The following is a 23,418-nucleotide window of genomic DNA, read 5'->3' on the forward strand; positions in this document are numbered from 1 at the left end:
CGTGTGATTAAAGTGATATTAAATGCCTACTAAATAAATGTGAGCAGTCCAATAAAGTGGGGACAACAAAAAATCAGAAAGCATGTAAATCATATGGGATAGGAGTTCAAGGTACCTTGGCATTTAGTGAATCCATAAGAAAATAATATGTTAATCTTCTGTCTAAAGAAGCTGAAAATGCATACATGATTCAATAAGGGACTTTGATAATTGCCTATAGTCCAAAAATGTACAAATGATAACAGTAAAGGACATAATCACAGTATATATTTTAACAGAAACAATTTAAACATGGATAGTGACCTTGCACTAGACAAATACCTCAGGTTCATAAAAAAAGCCTTTGGATCTTGAAGAAAGAATATGTATGCATTGGAAGCTTAACAATGTGAGAGTTCATAGGTTAAATATGCCACAATTTCATTATACTTTGAACTTTTAAAGGCAGTACGCAGGCACAAAAAGTTCTTATTCAATGGTAATGATTAGAGGACTATGGTACATTTATTTTAAATGTTTGATACATTATTCATTAAAGATTTGCAAAGTATGAAATGACATTCAGTGCATACAAGGTTGTTATTATGCTTTTACATGTTTTTGTACATTAAGTGTATCTGCAATTTTAATATGATTTGTTAAAAATAATATAATCAATTCTGTAGTACAGAATAAATGCAAACATCCGTTTATAAGGCTTAGGACACAATACAGAAAGAAACAGATGATTAGATGGATAGCTGGATAGATAGATAATTTAATTTTGAACTTGCATAACAATCACAGAGATTACGAGTTTTGCGGTAACAGGGGTGCGTTGCTAACAAGCATTTTTTTCAACTCTCCCTTAAGACAACGTTGGTATTACAGGTTTTTTTAAACCCGGAGGGCTGAAAAAAAACACCTGCAAAAAAGCAGCGTTCAGCTTCTAATGCAGCCCCATTGATTCCTATCGAGAAACAAAAGTTATGTCTACACCTAACACCCTAACATGAACCCCGAGTCTAAACACCCCTAATCTTACACTTATTAACCCCTAATCTGCCGCCCCCGACATCATCGCCACCTGCATTATATTATTAACCCCTAATCTGCCGCTCCAAAAACCGCTGCCACCTACATTATACTTATGAACCCCTAATCTGATGCACCCAACATCACCGAACCCTACATTATATTTATTAACCCCTAATCTGCCACCCCCAATGTCGCCGCAACCTACCTACAATTATTAACCCCTAATCTGCCGCCCCCATCATCGCCGCTACTATATTAAATTTATTAACCCCTAAACCTAAGTCTAACCCTAACACCCCCTAATTTAAATATAATTTAAATAAATCTAAAGAAAATAACTACAATTAAATAAATTAATCATATTTAAAACTTACCTGTAAAATAAACCATAAGATAGCTACAATATAACTAATAGTTACATTGTATCTAGCTTAGGGTTTATATTTATTTTACAGGCAACTTTGTATTTATTTTAACTAGGTACAATAGTTATTAAATAGTTATTAACTATTTAATAACTTCATAGTTAAAATAAATACAAATATACCTGTAAAATAAATCCTAACCTAAATTACAATTACACCTAACACTACACTATCATTAAATTAATTACCTAAACTAACTACAATTAAAAACAATTACATTAAATAAACTAAAGTACAAAAAACAAACATACACTAAATTACAGAAAATAAAAAAAAATTAGAAGAATTTTAAACTAATTATACCTAATCTAATCCCCCTAATAAAATAAAAAGCCCCCCAAAATAATAAAATTCCCTACCCTATACTAAATTACAAATAGCCCTTAAAAGGGCCTTTTGCGGGGCATTGCCCCAAAGTAATCAGCTCTTTTACCTGTAAAAAAAAATACAATACCCCCCTCAACATTAAAACCCACCACCCACACGCCCAACCCTACTCTAAAATCCACCCAATCCCCCCTTAATAAAACCTAACACTACCCCCTTGAAGATCACCCTACCTTGAGCCGTCTTCACCTAGCCAGGCACAAGTTGTCCTCCAGAGGGGCAGAAGTCTTCATCCGATCCGGGCAGAAGAGGACCTCCAGATGGGCAGAAGTCTTCATCCAGGCGGTATCTTCTATCTTCATCCATCCGGAGCAGAGCGGGTCCATCTTGAAGCCAGCTGACGCGGAGCATCCTCTTCTTCCAACGACTCCCAACGAATGAAGGTTCCTTTAAATGACGTCATCCAAGATGGCGTCCCTTGAATTCCGATTGGCTTATAAGATTCTATCAGCCAATCGGAATTAAGGTAGAAAAAATCCTATTGGCTGATCCAATCAGCCAATAAAATTGAGCTCGCATTCTATTGGCTGATTGGAACAGCCGATAGAATGTGAGCTCAATCCTATTGGCTGATTGGATCAGCCAATAGGATTGAACTTCAATCCTATTGGCTGATTGGAACAGCCAATATGATTTTTTCTACCTTAATTCCGATTGGCTGATAGAATCCTATAAGCCAATCGGAATTCAAGGGACGCCATCTTGGATGATGTAATTTAAAGGAACCTTCATTCGTTGGGAGTCGTCGGAAGAAGAGGATGCTCTGTGTTGGCTGGCTTCAAGATGGACCCGCTCCGCTATGGATGGATGAAGACAGAAGATGCCGCCTGGATGAAGACTTCTGCTTGTCTGGAGGTCCTCTTCTGCCCAGATCGGATGAAGACTTCTGCCCCTCTGGAGGACCACTTGTGCCGAGCTGGGTGAAGACGGCTCAAGGTAGGGTCATCTTCAAGGGGGTAGTGTTAGGTTTTATTAAGGGGGGATTGGGTGGGTTTTAGAGTAGGGTTGGGTGTGTGGGTGGTGGGTTTTAATGTTGGGGGGTATTGTATTTTTTTTTACAGGTAAAAGAGCTGATTACTTCGGGGCAATGCCCCGCAAAAAGCCCTTTTAAGGGCTATTTGTAATTTAGTATAGGGTAGGGAATATTATTATTTTTTTATTTTTTTTTATTTTATTAGGAGTATAAGATTAGGTGTAATTAGTTTAAAATTCTTGTAATTATTTTTTATTTTCTGTAATTTAGTGTTTTTTTTTTTACTTTAGTTTATTTAATTTAATTGTAGTTAGTTTAGGGAATTTATTTAATGAAAGTGTAGTGTTAGGTGTAATTGTAATTTAGGTTAGGATTTATTTTACAGGTATATTTGTATTTATTTTAACTAGGAAGTTATTAAATAGTTGATAACTATTTAATAACTATTGTACCTAGTTAAAATAAATACAAAATTGCCTGTAAAATAAATATAAACCCTAAGATAGATACAAATGTAACTATTAGTTATATTGTAGCTATATTTTGGTTTATTTTACAGGTAAGTATTTACTTTTAAATAGGAATAATTTATTTAATTGTAGTAATTTAATTTTGTTTTATTTAAATTATATTTAAGTTAGGTGTTAGACTTAGGTTTAGACTTAGGTTTAGGGGTTAATAAATTTAATATAGTAGCGGCGACGTTGGGGTCGGCAGATTAGGGGTTAATAAATGTAGGTAGGTGTCGGCGATATTAGGGACGGCAGATTAGGGGTTAATAAAATTTAACTAGTGTTTGCGAGGCGGGAGTGCAGCGGTTTAGGGGTTAATATATTTATTAAAGTGGTGGCGATGTCTGATCGGCAGATTAGGGGTTAAAAACTTTATTTAAGTGTTTGCGATGTGGGGGGGACCTCGGGTTAGGGGTTAATAGGTAGTTTATGGGTGTTAGTGTACTTTTTAGCACTTTAGTTAAGAGTTTTATGTTACAGCGTTAGCCCATAAAACTCTTAACTACTGACTTTTAAATGCGGTAGGAGTCTTGACAGGAGAGGGTCTACCGCTCACTTATTCCAAGACTCGTAATACTGGCGTTAGGAAAATCCCATTAAAAAGATAGGATACGCAATTTACATAAGTGGATTTGCGATATGCTCGAGTCGCAGAAGAAAAGTGAGCGGTACACCTGTATCTGCCAGACTCGTAATAACTGCTTGCGTTAAAAAGCAGCGTTGGGACCTCTCAACGCTGCTTTTTAAGGCTAACGCAAGACTCGTAATCTAGCAGAAAATTAGGAAAACAATTAACAGAGCTAAAGAATAAATGTGGATAACATTTCATTATATTACAGATATTTTGATACAGATGTTTTGTTCAAATTCTAAATTGGAATTTCTTCTAAACCTTTTTTTCCACAGTTCTGAACTTCTACCAACAATATATAATGAAATGTTTATTCTGATGATTACTGTAAAAAGAACATACAACATTAAACAGTGCTTAGCGGGTGTTTAACTGCAATATGCTACTGTCTTTAAATGCTTTATGCATATGTTGAGAAACTTTGAATTGAATGCCATAAATATTAATTTACAGTGCACCAATCTGCTTCACCTGTATGAAGTCTCAGGCTACAAAAATTAGCATAAACAAGTATTGCAACATAATATAGATTAAGAAAAGCAAAACGTAATAGAAAGTAATGTGCAGGTCTGCTCAGAGTCCTATGAGTTATTTTTATTATTTATTTATATTCATATGTATAAATTGTTTAATTTCTAGTTTATAAACTTGACTAAGAAGGTTTCACAACTTATCATGCACTTAATGTACTTCAAAACCCTAAATATTTAAAATTTGATTGACTGGTTGATGTTGATCGGATAAAAACAAACGACCAGAAGCCATAAAATTATTTCTTACCATAAGACCTTTTGCTCTAAATATATTTTGACCTGGAGCTGCATATTTTGGGTTAAAGGTGAGACAATTTTTTAGGAGAACATGGTAGCATGCTTTTTGTTTGATTGGCATTTTTAAATTTTGAGAGAACTCAATCCCAATACTCCGCAAGTGTCAAGTGTCTAGAGGGATCTTCCCTATGAACCCAAAAGTGCATTGATTGGTCTTTTGCATCATCTATTTTGTATACACTTTTCTCGACCAGGAAGAGGCAAATGAGATCACATTAAATATATTTTTCCTCTGCCTAGCACATTCAACACTCATTTGAAAGAGGAGGTAATTCCTTTTTCATGTTTTATCTAATTGACTTTGGGGCGCAGTTCTTTGGATGTGCGCGTGTAATTGAAGAGGTCATATATTTCTCACATTTCTGGAAAACAGATGGATTTATCAATCTCTGCTCTATATGTGGCTGACAGATTGTTTATACTGTTCTATACTGTTCTATATCTGACGATTTGTTAAAACTGCTTTGTATGTGGCTAAGAGAAGTGTTTAATACTGTTCTTTATTTGACTGAAAAAAGAATAAATACTGTGACTGACATGGTAAACAATAGACATGTGCAACATTTCTGACCTCATTATTCATTTGGATAATAAGTAAAAAAAATGATGTTCTTTTCCAAGCATTCATTTATTTCTAACACCAGATATGTTATATCAGAAGTGCAACCCAAAATTCAAAATATATTTTTATATAATATATATAAATGACACTGCTGCTTATAATTATATTCCAATAACTTTCTTACGCCTAGATTTAGAGTTCTGCGGCCAAAGGGGTGCATAGCTAACGCTGGCTTTTTTCTGGCCGCACCTTTTAAATACCGCTGGTATTGAGAGTTCACAGAAGGGCTGCGTTAGGCTCCAAAAAAGGAGCATAGAGCATATTTAACGCAACTTCAACTCTCCATACCAGCGGTGCTTACGGACGCGGCCAGCTTCAAAAACGTGCTCGTGCACGATTCCCCCATAGAAAACAATGGGGCTGTTTGAGCTGAAAAAAAACCTAACACCTGCAAAAAAGCCGCGTTCAGCTCCTAACGCAGCCCCATTGTTTGCTATGGGGAAACACTTCCTACGTCTGCACCTAACACTCTAACATGTACCCCGAGTCTAAACACCCCTAACCTTACACTTATTAACCCCTATTCTGCCGCCCCCGCTATCACTGACCCTTGCATATTATTATTAACCCCTAATCTGCCGCTCCGTAAACCGCCGCTACTTACATTATCCCTATGTACCCCTAATCTGCTGCCCCTAACACCGCCGACCCCTATATTATATTTATTAACCCCAAATCTGCCCCCCACAACGTTGCCTCTACCTGCCTACACATATTAACCCCTAATCTGCCGAGCAGACCGCACAGCTATTATAATAAAGTTATTAACCCCTAATCCGCCTCACTAACCCTATAATAAATAGTATTAACCCCTAATCTGCCCTCCCTAACATCGCCGACCCCTAACTTCAAACATTAACCCCTAATCTGCCGACTGGAGCTCACCGCTATTCTAATAAATGTATTAACCCCTAAAGCTAAGTCTAACCCTAACACTAACACCCCCCTAAGTTAAATATAATTTAAATCTAACGAAATTAATTAACTCTTATTAAATAAATTATTCCTATTTAAAGCTAAATACTTACCTGTAAAATAATTCCTAATATAGCTACAATATCAATTATATTTATATTATAGCTATTTTAGGATTTATATTTATTTTACAGGTAACTTTGTATTTATTTTAACCAGGTGCAATAGCTATTAAATAGTTAAGAACTATTTAATAGCTAAAATAGTTAAAATAATTAAAAAATTACCTGTAAAATAAATCCTAACCTAAGTTACAATTAAACCTAACACTACGCTATCAATAAATTAATTAAATAAACTACCTACAATTATCTACAATTAAACCTAACACTACACTATCAATAAATTAATTAAATACAATACCTACAAATAAATACAATGAAATAAACTAACTAAAGTACAAAAAATAAAAAAGAACTAAGTTACAAAAAAATAAAAAAATATTTACAAACATCAGAAAAATATTACAACAATTTTAAACTAATTACACCTACTCTAAGCCCCCTAATAAAATAACAAAGACCCTCAAAATAAAAAAAATGCCCTACCCTATTCTAAATTACTAAAGTTCAAAGCTCTTTTACCTTACCAGCCCTGAACAGGGCCCTTTGCGGGGCATGCCCCAAAGAATTCAGCTCTTTTGCCTGTAAAAAAAACACATACAATACCCCCCCAACATTACAACCCACCACCCACATACCCCTAATCTAACCCAAACCCCCCTTAAATAAACCTAACACTAAGCCCCTGAAGATCTTCCTACCTTATCTTCACCATGCCAGGTTCACCGATCGATCCAGAAGAGCTCCTCCGATGTCTTGATCCAAGCCCAAGTGGGGGGCTGAAGATGTCCATGATCCGGCTGAAGTCTTCATCCAAGCGGGAGCTGAAGAGGTCCATGATCCGGCTGAAGTCTTCATCCAAGCGGGAGCTGAAGAGGTCCATGATCCGGCTGAAGTCTTCTATCAACGGCATCTTCAATCTTCTTTCTTCCGGATCCATGTTCATCCCGCTGACGCGGAACATCCATCTTCACCGACGACTTCCCGACGAATGACGGTTCCTTTAAGGGACGTCATCCAAGGATTCTATCAGCCAATCGAAATTAAGGTAGGAAAATTCTGATTGGCTGATGGAATCAGCCAATCAGAATCAAGTTCAATCCGATTGACTGATTCAATCTGTTCCGATCAGCCAATAGAATGCGAGCTCAATCTGATTGGCTGATCGGATCAGCCAATCGGATTGAACTTGATTCTGATTGGCTGATTCCATCAGCCAATCAGAATTTTCCTACCATAATTCCGATTGGCTGATAGAATCCTATCAGCCAATCGGAATTCGAGGGACGCCATCTTGGATGACGTCCCTTAAAGGAACCGTCATTCGTCGGGAAGTCGTCGGTGAAGAGGGATGTTCCGCGTCGGCGGGATGAACATGGATCCAGAAGAAAGAAGATTGAAGATGCCATTGATAGAAGACTTCAGCCGGATCATGGACCTCTTCAGCTCCCGCTTGGATGAAGACTTCATCCGGATCATGGACATCTTCAGCCCCCCACTTGGGCTTGGATCAAGACATCGGAGGAGCTCTTCTGGATCGATCGGTGAACCTGGCATGGTGAAGATAAGGTAGGAAGATCTTCAGGGGCTTAGTGTTAGGTTTATTTAAGGGGGGTTTCGGTTAGATTAGGGGTATGTGGGTGGTGGGTTGTAATGTTGGGGGGGGTATTGTATGTGTTTTTTTTTACAGGCAAAAGAGCTGAATTCTTTGGGGCATGCCCCGCAAAGGGCCCTGTTCAGGGCTGGTAAGGTAAAAGAGCTTTGAACTTTAGTAATTTAGAATAGGGTAGGGCATTTTTTTTATTTTGAGGGTCTTTGTTATTTTATAAGGGGGCTTAGAGTAGGTGTAATTAGTTTAAAATTGTTGTAATATTTTTCTGATATTTGTAAATATTTTTTTATTTTTGTAACTTAGTTCTTTTTTATTTTTTCTACTTTAGTTAGTTTATTTAATTGTATTTATTTGTAGGAATTGTATTTAATTAATTTATTGATAGTGTAGTGTTAGATTTAATTGTAGGTAATTGTAGGTATTTTATTTAATTAATTTATTGATAGTGTAGTGTTAGGTTTAATTGTAACTTAGGTTAGGATTTATTTTACAGGTAATTTTGTAATTATTTTAACTATTTTAGCTATTAAATAGTTCTTAACTATTTAATAGCTATTGTACCTGGTTAAAATAAATACAAAGTTACCTGTAAAATAAATATAAATCCTAAAATAGCTATAATATAAATATAATTTATATTGTAGCTATATTAGGATTTATTTTACAGGTAAGTATTTAGCTTTAAATAGGAATAATTTATTTAATAAGAGTTAATTAATTTCGTTAGATTTAAATTATATTTAACTTAGGGGGGTGTTAGTGTTAGGGTTAGACTTAGCTTTAGGGGTTAATACATTTATTAGAATAGCGGTGAGCTCCAGTCGGCAGATTAGGGGTTAATGTTTGAAGTTAGGTGTCGGCGATGTTAGGGAGAGCAGATTAGGGGTTAATACTATTTATTATAGGGTTAGTGAGGTGGATTAGGGGTTAATAACTTTATTATAATAGCGGTGCGGTCCGCTCGGATGATTAGGGGTTAATAAGTGTAGGTAGGTGGCGGCAACATTGAGGGGGGCAGGTTAGGGGTTAATAAATATAATATAGGGGTCGGCGGTGTTAGGGGCAGCAGATTAGGGGTACATAAGGATAACGTAAGTAGCAGCGCTTTGCGGTCGGCAGATTAGGGGTTAATTATTGTAGGTAGCTGGCGGCGACGTTGTGGGGGGCAGATTAGGGGTTAATAAATATAATATAGGGGTCGGCGGTGTTAGGGGCAGCAGATTAGGGGTACATAAGTATAACGTAGGTGGCGGTCGGCAGATTAGGGGTTAAAAAAATGTAATCGAGTGGTGGCGATGTGGGGGGACCTCGGTTTAGGGGTACATAGGTAGTTTATGGGTGTTAGTGTACTTTAGAGCACAGTAGTTAAGAGCTTTTTAAACCGGCGTTAGCCCAGAAAGCTCTTAACTACTGAGTTTTTTCTGCGGCTGGAGTTTTGTCATTAGATTTCTAACGCTCACTTCAGCCACGACTCTAAATACCGGAGTTAGAAAGATTCCATTGAAAAGATAGGATACGCAATTGACGTAAGGGGATCTGCGGTATGGAAAAGTTGCGGCTGGAAAGTGAGCGTTAGACCCTTTAATGACTGACTCCAAATACCAGAGGGCGGTAAAAACCAGCGTTAGGAGCCTCTAACGCTGGTTTTGACGGCATAATGATTGTTATTGACATTTTAATGAGAGTATTTCATTTTATGGTAACACATTGAAGCCCCAGTAAAACTAATATCTATTTTTTATTTTAAAACTGTAGAACCACACACAGAGGAACAGACTAAAAATGTTAGCAGGATTCTGCAAAAACAAGTGGACGAGGTAAAAACAGAGTGGGACAAGTTGAACCAACACTCTACAGAATGGCAGAACAAATTAGATGAAGCACTTGAAAGACTTCAGGAGCTCCAGGAAGCAATGGATGAACTAGATCATAAACTGCATCAAGCAGAAATCATGAAGGGCTCCTGGCAACCAGTAGGAGATTTGTTAATTGATTCTCTTCAAGATCACATAGGAAAAGTCAAGGTATGTTTCCATGTACATTGTCTTTATGAGAGATTACAGTTTTCATGCACGTTATAAATGATTATGCTTTTAAAAGTGTATAGAGAGATATGACATAAAAGAACATTGTAGGCTGTTTACATTTAATATTAATTTGACTCTAACAGGAAAGACATTTATGGACATAGCTGAAGTATCCATTAGTGGACAGTGAAGCTCCAATATCCATAACAACAGGGTAATTAAACTACAAAAAATATTCATCATATAAACAACTGTATATATATAAACATATGTACATTTAAAAATATTCTCTTAGATATACATTTGATTATCTTCATCAGATATAATTTTCCTTCATCTTCTGATAAAGGCTATGAGGAACCTGTAAGAGTTTAAATTGCTGTTGATGCATCCTGAAAATTGTCTGTAACTCATTTAGTTGAACAGAGAGTAAATCAATTGAAGCTGATTAAGGGAAGATAGAGTAAAGCAGTGCAAGATGAGATGTTCTGCTGGTAAAAACATTAATATATGAATTAATATTTCTGCAATACAATATATTCTTTTGTGGAAACGACAAAAGCTGAACAAAAAGACAGAAATCCGCACTTATGTAGACCTAGTTTTCATTGCTGTTGTAAATTGAGTAAACTGGCGGTAAAATAAAATAACTGAATTAGTCTTTAACACGTGGTTAACACAGTTTACAACAGCAATAGAAACTAGGTCATGGACCACAGAAGAACTACTGCCAGTTCCTTCCCCCCCCCCCCAAGAAGTCTGACCATGCGCCACACACTCAACAGTAATTTTTGAAGGAGATGGAATCCAAATAAACCACAGAACATTATAAAAATAAACACAATGTATGCAAGGTCATATTACAGCTAGACAGTGCCACCCTTTTATTTTACTGATAGCCAAAGGGTATCTAGATCCAGGAAATGCATGCATGTTTTATAAAGGGTATATGTACAGTTTATATGTAACTAAATGGAAATGCTGGTTGTTGATTACAGTTCATTGGAAATGTCTGCAGCCCAAAAAATACAGCTTGTTTTTTTCTCAGCTCACTGGCTCTGAATTAACATCAGCTAAGAAAATTGATTAGACAAATACGTCAGTGAACACATTTGGCAGACAGTATGGTTCTGTGACACCAGTGACTGCATTTTGTAAAACTACATACTTCACATCTACACACTTATAAGGGACATTTTCTATCACTAAATAATTAATCCATCATTGTATCATTGACATCGGTAAAGCCATTCTAAGCAAGTAGTGTACATAGAAATCATCCAGTATGGCTTTATTTAAAGCTATTTTCCTTAACACCAACACACTTCTGAATTATATATATATATATATATATACAGATAATAATATTTGCAAAAATCTACATTGTTAACATGATATAGTAAAGGTATAGTAAACCCAAATGTTTTATTTTGTGATTCAGATAGAGCATGCAATTTTAAGCAACTTTCTAATTTACTGCTATTATCAATTTTTCTTCGTACTCTTGACATCTTTATTTGAAAAGCAGGAATGTTAAGCTTAGGAGCCAGACCATTTTTGTTTCAGCACCTGGGTAGCTCTTGCTGATTGGTGGGTAAATGTAGCCACCAATCATCAAGCGCTACCCAGGGTGCTGAACCAAAAATGGGCTGACTCTTAGAGTGAAATTCATAAAGCTATGAGATGCAGCTTTATGTAGCTTTGGTGCAGGCTTGCATAAGCGAGCCTGCAGTCGATAGTTAAGAAGCAGCAGTCATTAGACCGCTGCTTCCTAACCTACACAGCAATTCTAAGTTGGTGGACCAAAATCACCCAAGACAAGTCCGACTGCTGGCGCAATGATAAATGCGGGCAACGTATACCAAGCGGACAGTTTCACTGGAGCAAGCCTTGTCTGCCCGGGGCTTCTTAAATGTTGGCCTTAAGCTTTTATTCCTGCTTTTTCAAATAAAGATATAAAGAGAACGAAGAAAAAATGATAATAGGAGTAAATTGGAAAGTTGCTTAAAATTGCATGCTCTATCTGAATCATGAAAGAAACAATGTGGGTTTACTATCCCTTTAACACAATTATTTGATGGTATAGTCACAAAAGTAAAAAAAAAGATGAAAACGTAAAATAAATGCTTCAGAAAACTGATAATTAAAAAATCTACTCCTGAAGGATTAAGTTTACTGTATATTATAATTATGATGAATTTGCTCTAATATTCTAAACAGGGGAAGTGCACTCCTAGGAGGCAGGGGAGGCGGTGCCTGCCCTGCCATATGTGGCCAAAGCTTAATTAAATTTTAATTAAAACAAAAAAAAAAGTCCAAAAAAAAATATTTCTCTTGTAAGGTGTATCCAGTCCACAGAACATCCATTACTTGTGGGATATTCTCCTTCCCAACAGGAAGCTGCAAGAGGATCACCCACAGCAGAGCTGTCTATATAGCTCCTCCTCTAACTGCTACTACCAGTCATTCTCTTGCAGCTCTCGACAAGAAAGGAAGTAGCTAGAGAGATGTGGTGTTTTTATTTAGTTTATCTTCAATCAAAAGTTTGTTATTTTCAAATGGTACCGGAGTTGTACTATTTTAGCCTCAGGCAGAAAGTAGAAGAAGAGTCTGCCTGTGGTCTTTGATGATCTTAGCAGGTTGCAACTAAGATCCATTGCTGTTCTCACATAACTGAAGAGAGAGGTAACTTCAGCTGGGGGAATCGCATGCAGGGTCTCCTGCTATGAGGTATGTGCAGTTTAAATTTTTCTAGAGAAATGAATATGCTAGAAAATGCTGTTAATACCGGATTTATTTAAGGTAAGCCTGATTACAGTGATTTAATAACGACTAGTATCATGCTTGCTGTAAAAGGTAATATTCTTATTACTTTCTCACATTACTGAAAAATAAAACGTTTGCTGGAAGTGTTTAAATGTTTTTTTACACATATTGGTGATAAAACTTTATTGGGGCCCAGTTTTTTTCCACATGGCTGGCTAGATTTTGCCTAGGGATAGTTTTGTTAGGCCCTCTCACTGTGGATACAGGTTGGGAGGGGCCTATTTTCACGCCTAAATGCGCATTAGATTTTGCAGCTTGAGACATCCAGTTTCCCTGAAGGAGTCACCTGAACACTTAGGACCTCTTTAAAGTGTTTTTGTGCCTTTCAAAGTCGTTATATGGGCAGGTAGGGTCACAGCAGAGCTGTGGCAGTTTGTTGTGACTGTTGAAAAATGTTTATGTCGTTTTTTTGATCCGGTTTTGAAACTAAGGGGTTAATCATTCATTTGCAAGTGGGTGCAATGATCTGTTAGTCTATTATACACACTGTAAAAATTTTGTAAGATTTACTGCTTTTTATCACTGTTTTTCAATTTCTGACAAAATTTGTTTCTCTTAAAGGCACAGTACCGTTTTTATTTTTTGCAAGTTTACATTTATCAAAGTGTTTTCCAAGCTTGCTGGTCTCATTGCTAGTCTGTTTAAACATGTCTGACATAGAGGAAACTCCTTGTTCATTATGGCCTAGATTTGGAGTTTGGCGGTAGCCGTGAAAACCAGCGTTAGAGGCTCCTAACGCTGGTTTTAGGCTACCTCCGGTATTTGGAGTCACTCAAAAAAGGGTCTAACGCTCACTTTTCAGCCGTGACTTTTCCATACCGCAGATCCCCTTACGTCAATTGCGTATCCTATCTTTTCAATGGGATTTTTCTAACTGCCCCTAACACCGCCGACCCCTATTTTATATTTATTAACCCCTAATCTGCCCCCCTCAATGTCGCCTCCACCTGCCTACACTTATTAACCCCTAATCTGCCGAGCGGACCTGAGCGCTACTATAATAAAGTTATTAACCCCTAATCCACCTCACTAACCCTATAATAAATAGTATTAACCCCTAATCTGCCCTCCCTAACATCGCCGACACATAACTTCAATTATTAACCCCTAATCTGCCGACTGGAGCTCACCGCTATTCTAATAAATGTATTAACCCCTAAAGCTAAGTCTAACCCTAACACTAACACCCCCCTAAATTAAATATAATTTGAATCTAACGAAATTTATTAACTCTTATTAAATAAATTATTCCTATTTAAAGATAAATACTTACCTGTAAAATAAACCCTAATATAGCTACAATATAAATTATAATTATATTATAGCTATTTTAGGATTAATATTTATTTTACAGGTAACTTTGTAATTATTTTAACCAGGTACAATAGCTATTAAATAGTTAAGAACTATTTAATAGCTAAAATAGATAAAATAATTACAAATATACCTGTAAAATAAATCCTAACCTAAGTTACAATTAAACCTAACACTACACTATTAATAAATTAATTAAATAAAATACATATAATTATCTACAATTAAACCTAACACTACACTATCAATAAATAAATTAAATACAATTCCTACAAATAAATACAATGAAATAAACTAACTAAAGTACAAAAAATAAAAAAGAACTAAGTTTCAAAAAATAAAAAAATATTTACAAACATTAGAAATATATTACAACAATTTTAAACTAATTACACCTACTGTAAGCCCCCTAATAAAATAACAAAGCCCCCCCCAAATAAAAAAATGCCCTACCCTATTCTAAATTACTAAAGTTCAAAGCTCTTTTACCTTACCAGCCCTGAACAGGGCCCTTTGCGGGGCATGCCCCAAGAAGTTCAGCTCTTTTGCCTGTAAAAAAAAACATACAATACCCCCCCCCAACATTACAACCCACCACCCACATACCCCTAAACTAACCCAAACCCCCCTTAAATAAACCTAACACTAAGCCCCTGAAGATCTCCCTAGCTTGAGTCATCTTCCCCCAGCCGAGCCAAATTCTTCATCCAAGCGGAGCAAGAAGAGGTCCTCCATCCGGTAGAAGTCTTCATCCAAGCGGGGCAGAAGAGGTCTTCCATCCGATTGAAGTCTTCATCCAAGAGGCATCTTCTATCGTCATCCATCCGGAGTGGAGCGGCAGCATCCTGAAGACCTCCGACGTGGAACATCCATCCTGGCCGACGACTGAACGACGAAAAACGGTTCCTTTAAATGACGTCATCCAAGATGGCGTCCCTCGAATTCCGATTGGCTGATAGGATTCTATCAGCCAATCGGAATTAAGGTAGGAATATTCTGATTGGCTGATGGAATCAGCCAATCAGAATCAAGTTCAATCCGATTGGCTGATCCAATCAGCCAATCAGATTGAGCTCACATTCTATTGGCTGTTCCGATCAGCCAATAGAATGCGAGCTCAATCTGATTGGCTGATTCAATCAGCCAATCAGATTTTTCCTACCTTAATTCCGATTGGCTGATAGAATCCTATCAGCCAATCGGAATTCGAGGGACGCCATCTTGGATGACGTCATTTAAAGGAACCGTCATTTGTCATTCAGTCGTCGGCCAGGATGGATGTTCCGCGTCGGAGGTCTTCAGGATGCTGCCGCTCCACTCCGGATGGATGACGATAGAAGATGCCTCTTGGATGAAGACTTCAATCGGATGGAAGACCTCTTCTGCCCCGCTTGGATGAAGACTTCTACTGGATGGAGGACCTCTTTTTGCTCCGCTTGGATGAAGAATTTGGCTCGGCTGGGTGAAGACGACTCAAGGTAGGGAGATCTTCAGGGGCTTAGTGTTAGGTTTATTTAAGGGGGGTTTGGGTTAGATTAGGGGTATGTGGGTGGTGGGTTGTAATGTTGGGGGGGGGTATGTTTTTTTTTACAGGCAAAAGAGCTGAACTTCTTGGGGCATGCCCCGCAAAGGGCCCTGTTCAGGGCTGGTAAGGTAAAAGAGCTTTGAACTTTAGTAATTTAGAATAGGTTAGGGCATTTTTTTATTTTGGGGGGCTTTGTTATTTTATTAGGGGGCTTAGAGTAGGTGTAATTAGTTTAAAATTGTTGTAATATATTTCTAATGTTTGTAAATATTTTTTTATTTTTTGTAACTTAGTTCTTTTTTATTTTTTGTACTTTAGTTAGTTTATTTCATTGTATTTATTTGTAGGAATTGTATTTAATTTATTTATTGATAGTGTAGTGTTAGGTTTAATTGTAGATAATTATAGGTATTTTATTTAATTAATTTATTGATAGTGTAGTGTTAGGTTTAATTGTAACTTAGGTTAGGATTTATTTTATAGGTATATTTGTAATTATTTTAACTATTTTAGCTATTAAATAGTTCTTAACTATTTAATAGCTATTGTACCTGGTTAAAATAATTACAAAGTTACCTGTAAAATAAATATTAATCCTAAAATAGCTATAATATAATTATAATTTATATTGTAACTATATTAGGGTTTATTTTACAGGTAAGTATTTATCTTTAAATAGGAATAATTTATTTAATAAGAGTTAATAAATTTCGTTAGATTCAAATTATATTTAACTTAGGGGGTTGTTAGTGTTAGGGTTAGACTTAGCTTTAGGGGTTAATACATTTATTAGAATAGCGGTGAGCTCCAGTCGGCAGATTAGGGGTTAATAATTGAAGTTAGGTGTCGGCGATGTTAGGGAGGGCAGATTAGGGGTTAATACTATTTATTATAGGGTTAGTGAGGCGGATTAGGGGTTAATAACTTTTTTATAGTAGCGCTCAGGTCCGCTCGGCAGATTAGGGGTTAATAGGTGTAGGCAGGTGGAGGAGACATTGAGGGGGGCAGATTAGGGGTTAATAAATATAATATAGGGGTCGGCGGTGTTAGGGGCAGCAGATTAGGGGTACATAGGGATAATGTAAGTAGCGGCAGTTTACGGAGCGGCAGATTAGTGGTTAATAATAATATGCAGGGGTCAGCAATAGCGGGGGCGGCAGAATAGGGGTTAATAAGTGTAAGGTTAGGGGTGTTTAGACTCGGGGTAAATGTTAGAGTGTTAGGTGCAGACGTAGGAAGTGTTTCCCCATAGGAAACAATGGTGCTGCGTTAGGAGCTGAACGCGGCTTTTTTGCAGGTGTTATTTTTTTTTTCAGCTCAAACAGCCCCATTGTTTCCTATGGGGGAATCGTGCACGAGCACGTTTTTGAGGCTGGCCGCGTCCGTAAGCAACTCTGGTATCGAGAGTTGCAGTTGCGTTAAATATGCTCTATGCTCCTTTTTTGGAGCCTAACGCAGCCTTTCTTTGGACTCTCAATACCAGAGTTATTTTTATGGTGCGGCCAGAAAAAAGCCAGCGTTAGCTACGCGGGTCCTTACCGACAAAACTCTAAATCTAGCCGTCAGTTTAGAAGCCATTGTGGAACCCCATCTTAGAATGTGTACCAAATGTACTGATTTTACTTTAAGTTATAAAGATCATATTCTCTCTTTAAAAGATTTATCACCAGAGGAAACTGACAAGGGGGAAGTTATGCCAACTAACTCGCCCCACGTGTCAGAACCTTTGACTCCCGCTCAAGGGACTCCCGCTCAAGAGGCGCCAAGTACATCTAGCGCGCCCATGGCGTTTACTTTACAAGACATGGCGGCAGTTATGGATCATACCCTTACAGCGGTATTGTCCAAACTACCAGGGTTACAAGGAAAGCGAGACAGCTCTGGGACTAGAAAAAAATACAGAGCTCTCTGACGCTTTAGTAGCTATGTCTGATATCCCCTCACAATATGCAGAAGCTGAGGCAGGAGAGCTTCTTTCTGTGGGTGATTTTTTTGACTCAGGGAAGATGCTTCAACCTGATTCTGATATTTCAACATTTAAATTTAAGCTTGAACACCTCCGCGTGTTGCTCAGGGAGGTTTTAGCTACTCTGGATGACTGTGACACCATTATAGTGACAGAGAAATTGTGTAGATTGGATAAATACTATGCAGTGCCTGTTTACACTGATGTTTTTCCAATACCTAAGAGGTTTTCAGAAATTATTACTAAGGAATGGGATAGACCAGGTGTACCGTTCTCTCCCCCTCCTATTTTTAAGAAAATGTTTCCAATAGATGCCACTACACGGGACTTATGGCAAACGGTCCCTAAAGTGGAGGGAGCAGTTTCTACCCTAGCTAAGCGTACAACTATCCCCGTCGAGGACAGTTGTGCTTTCCTAGATCCAATGGATAAAAAGTTAGAGGGTTACCTTAAGAAAATGTTTATTCAACAAGGTTTTATTCTCCAGCCTCTTGCATGCATTGCTGCTGCGGCCTTCTGGTTTGAGTCTCTGGAAGAGGCCTTACAGGTAGAAACTCCATTGGATGATATACTTGACAAGCTTAAAGCGCTTAAGCTAGCCAATTCATTTGTTTCTGACGCCATTATTCATTTAACTAAACTAACGGCTAAGAACTCAGGTTTTGCTATTCAGGCACGTAGGGCGCTATGGCTTAAATCCTGGTCAGCTGACGTTACTTCAAAGTCTAAGCTTCTCAATATTCCCTTCAAGGGGCAGACCCTATTAGGGCCTGGACTGAAGGAGATCATTTCTGATATTACTGGAAGAAAAGGTCATGCCCTTCCTCAGGATAGGTCTAACAAATTAAGCACCAAACAAACTAATTTTCGTGCCTTTCGAAACTTTAAGACGAGCGCGGCATCATCTTCCTCTAATACCAAACAAGAGGGAAATTTTGCCCAGTCCAAGCCGGTCTGGAGACCTAACCAGGCTTGGAACAAAGGTAAACAGGCTAAGAAGCCTGCTGCTGCCTCTAAGACAGCATGAAAGATTGCCCCCCGATCCGGTAAAGGATCTAGTAGGGGGCAGACTTTCTCTCTTCACCCAGGTTTGGGCAAGAGACGTCCAGGATCCCTGGGCATTGGAAATTGTGTCCCAGGGATATCTTCTGGACTTCAAAGCTTCTTCCCCAAAAGGAAGATTTCACCTTTCACAATTATCTGCAGACCAGATAAATAGAGAGGCATTCTTACATTGTGTTCAAGACCTCCTAGTAATGGGAGTGATCCACCCAGTTCCAAAGGAGGAACAGGGGCAAGGATTCTATTCAAATATATTTGTGGTTCCCAAGAAAGAGGGAACCTTCAGACCAATCTTAGATCTCAAGATCCTAAACAAATTTCTCAGGGTCCCATCTTTCAAGATGGAGACTATTCGAACCATCCTACCTATGATCCAGGAGGGTCAATACATGACTACTGTGGACTTAAAGGATGCTTATCTTCACATTCCGATACACAAAGATCATCATCGGTTTCTCAGGTTCGCATTCCTAGACAGGCATTACCAGTTTGTGGCTCTTCCCTTTGGGTTAGCTACGGCACCAAGAATCTTTACGAAGGTTCTGGGGTCACTTCTGGTGGTCCTAAGGCCGCGGGGCATAGCAGTAGCCCCTTACTTAGACGACATTCTGATACAGGAGTCGAATTTCCAAATTGCCAAGTCCCATATGGACATTGTTCTGGCATTCCTGAGGTCTCATGGGTGGAAAGTGAACGAAAAGAAGAGTTCTCTATCCCCTCTCACAAGAGTTTCCTTCCTGGGAACTCTGATAGATTCTGTAGAAATGAGGATTTACCTGACAGAGGCCAGGTTGTCAAAACTTCTAAATTCCTGCCGTGTTCTTTATTCTACTTCTCGCCCTTCGGTGGCTCAGTGTATGGAAGTAATCGGATTAATGGTAGCAGCAATGGACATAGTGCCGTTTGCCTGCCTATATCTCAGACTGCTGCAACTCTGCATGCTCAGTCAGTGGAATGGGGATTACACAGATTTGTCCCCTCTACTAAATCTGGATCAAGAGACCAGGGATTCTCTTCTCTGGTGGCTATCTCGAGTCCATCTGTCCAAAGGTATGACCTTCCGCAGGCCAGATTGGACAATAGTAACAACAGGTGCCAGCCTTCTGGGCTGGGGGGCAGTCTGGAACTCTCTGAAGGCTCAGGGGTCATGGACTCAGGAGGAGGCTCTCCTTCCGATAAACATTCTGGAACTAAGAGCGATATTCAATGCTCTTCAGGCTTGGCCTCAGCTAGCGGCAGTGAGGTTCATCAGATTTCAGTCGGACAACATCACGACTGTAGCTTACATAAACCATCAAGGGGGAACAAGGAGTTCCCTAGTGATGTTGGAGGTTTTAAATATAATTAGTTGGGCAGAGATTCACTCTTGCCACCTATCAGCTATCCATATCCCAGGAGTAGAGAACTGGGAGGCGGATTTTCTAAGTCGACAGACTTTTCATCTGGGGGAGTGGGAGCTCCATCCGGAGGTGTTTGCAAAGTTGATTCAACGTTGGGGCAAACCAGAACTGGATCTCATGGCGTCTCGCCAGAATTCCAAGCTTCCTTGTTACGGATTCAGGTCCAGGGATCCCAAGGCAGCGCTGATAGATGCTCTAGCAGCGCCTTGGTCCTTCAACCTGGCTTATGTGTTTCCACAGTTTCCTCTGCTCCCTCGTGATTGCCAAGGTCAAGCAGGAGAGAGCATCAGTGATTTTGATAGCACCTGCGTGGCCACGCAGGACTTGGTATGCAGATCTGGTGGACATGTCATCCTTTCCACCATGGACTCTGCCTCTAAGGCAGGACCTTCTACTTCAGGGTCCTTTCAACCATCCAAATCTAATTTCTCTGCGGCTGACTGCTTGGAGATTGAACGCTTGATTTTATCAAAGCGTGGTTTCTCCGAGTCGGTCATTGGTACCTTAATACAGGTGCAAAAGCCTGTCACCAGGAAAATCTATCATAAGATATGGTGTAAATATCTTCACTGGTGTGAATCCAAGGGTTACTCATGGAGTAAGGTCAGGATTCCTAGGATATTATCTTTTCTCCAAGATGGATTGGAGAAGGGTTTGTCAGCAAGTTCCTTAAAGGGACAGATTTCTGATCTGTCTATTCTTTTGCACAAACAGCTGGCTGAGGTTCCAGACGTGCAGGCGTTTTGTCAGGCTTTAGTCAGAATTAAGCCTGTGTTTAAACCTGTTGCTCCGCCTTGGAGTTTAAATTTAGTTCTTAAGGTTCTTCAAGGGGTTCCGTTTGAACCTTTGCATTCCATAGATATTAAGCTCTTATCTTGGAAAGTTTTGTTTTTGTAGCTATCTCCTCGGCTCAAAGAGTTTCGGAGTTATCTGCTTTACAATGTGATTCTCCTTATCTCATTTTTCATTCCGATAAGGTAGTGTTACGTACCAAACCTGGTTTTCTACCTAAGGTGGTATCTAATAAAAATATCAATCAGGATATTGTTGTACCGTCACTGTGTCCTAATCCTTCTTCAAAGAAGGAATGTCTTTTACACAATCTTGACGTGTTTCGTGCTTTAAAGTTTTATTTACAAGCTACTAAAGATTTTCGTCAAACATCTGCATTGTTTGTTGTCTACTCTGGACAGAGGAGAGGCCAAAAGGCTTCGGCAACTTCTCTTTCTTTTTGGCTAAGGAGTATAATACGCTTAGCTTATGAGACTGCTGGCCAGCAGCCTCCTGAAAGGATTACAGCTCATTCTACTAGAGCGGTAGCTTCCACATGGGCTTTTAAGAATGAGGCTTCTGTTGAACAGATTTGTAAGGCGGTGACTTGGTCTTCGCTTCATACTTTTTCAAAATTCTATAAATTTGATACTTTTGCTTCTTCGGAGGCTATTTTTGGGAGAAAGGTTTTGCAGGCAGTGGTGCCTTCCGTTTAAGCACCTGCCTTGTCCCTCCCTTCATCCGTGTCCTATAGCTTTTTTATTGGTATCCCACAAGTAATTGATGATCCGTGGACTGGATACACCTTACAAGAGAAAACAAAATTTATGCTTGCCTGATAAATTTATTTCTCTTGTGGTGTATCCAGTCCACGGCCCACCCTGTCATTTTAAGGCAGGTGTGTTTTATTTTTAAACTACAGTCACCACTGCACCCTATGTTTTCTCCTTTCTCTTGCTTGTCTTTGGTCGAATGACTGGTAGTGGCAGTTAGAGGAGGAGCTATATAGACAGCTCTGCTGTGGGTGATCCTCTTGCAGCTTCCTGTTGGGAAAGAGAATATCCCACAAGTAATGGATGATCCATGGACTGGATACACCACAAGAGAAATAAATTTATCAGGTAAGCATACATTTTGTTTTTCCCCCCATGTAATGCTATGGAGAGGTAGGTACAGGAACGCTTCTTTCCAGTGCAGAACATGGGTTAAAGGAAAAGCTGTGCTGCAGCGCCACCTGTGTTCTGTCAATATATTAGCAGCAAAAATTGGGACCAATAGGAGGCACCCCTCTTGATGCCTCCTAGCAATTGAAGGATATATAGATTAATCAGAAGGAGGATGCAGTGAGCAGGGTCATGTGACACAACTGGAAGCTGAGGTAACCTAAGAACAGATGACACCAAGCAGAAGAGTAAAGTAGTATTCTACATCTCTTGTGATTCACAAATTGTGTTCAGATACAGCTCATTAACAGGGGGGGCAGTAAGTGAGCATAACCCAATACTGACAGGAAGTCAAAGGGTCAATTCAAATTTAAATCCATAATTTAAAACCCAGAGTTTGAAGTTAATTGTGCAGTGTCCACATTATTTAAATTAAAGTTTTTAACATTGAATATTGCTAAGCCTCCCTTTTTCATGGTTATTTGATTTAATTAGGTACACATATATGTTATGTCTGTTCAGTCAGAGGATGCAGTATCTATTTTTATTTTTCTCTGTGTCTCCATTTATTTAAAGACTGCTGTTAACTTGTAATTCACAAATCAATTGAAAGCTGTTGCATTGTGTTTTTAATATGTGCTGCTTTTATACAAGTTTATATTAATAAAAAGGAGATAATGAGTCATTTAAAAAAAATATATGTAATTATTGCAGTTAAATGTTTTTAGAAATAATGCCACTGTAAAGTAACTGGTTAAGCACATAGTCAAAGGGAGACATTTAAAATTAAACTTTCATGATTGAGGTAGAGCATGCTATTTTAATAGACTTTTCTAGTTATTTATATTTTGAGAATTAGCATCAACTGTTACTGGCCCCATGTCATCAAATTAAATTAGTTTTTTGAAAGGAACATGAAAGTCATAATTACATTTCCATCATTCAGATAGAAATTGCACACAAAAAATAAATAAATAAACTTTCCATATTATTTTTATTATTATGTACTTCATTCTTTTGGTATTCTTTGGTGTCCTTTGTTGAAGAGCATACCTAAGTGGGATGTGCACGTGCATTTCTTGAACACCATATTGCAGCAGCTGTGTTGGCAGTATTGATAACTTGTCCTTTGTGTAAAACTTGTATGGTAAATTATTTGTATTTTTACAATACAGTATTGAGTAGAGAAGAGATTGTGTATCATTCTAATTGCTTAGTAACTGGCACTGTGTCACAGAATTGTGTGAGTGTGTATGTGAGCAGAGTGTGTGTGAGTGTGTATGTGAGCAGAGTGTGTGTGGGTGTCAGTGAGCAGAGT

General features: G+C 38.3%; 1 protein-coding gene across 5 annotated transcripts in view; it reads left to right on the forward strand.

Annotated features, from left to right (window-relative positions):
* Positions 1-23,418, forward strand: part of DMD (dystrophin) — a 4,487,195-nt gene that overhangs the window by 3,642,731 nt on the left and 821,046 nt on the right. For all 5 annotated transcript variants that reach the window (XM_053707599.1, XM_053707595.1, XM_053707596.1 and 2 more), the window contains one exon: positions 9,802-10,070. In XM_053707599.1, the coding sequence (XP_053563574.1) occupies positions 9,802-10,070 (269 nt within the window). The remainder of the gene's footprint in view (positions 1-9,801; positions 10,071-23,418) is intronic.

This window comes from Bombina bombina, chromosome 3 (genome assembly GCF_027579735.1).
Source record: "Bombina bombina isolate aBomBom1 chromosome 3, aBomBom1.pri, whole genome shotgun sequence".
Taxonomy (NCBI): Eukaryota; Metazoa; Chordata; class Amphibia; order Anura; family Bombinatoridae; genus Bombina; species Bombina bombina.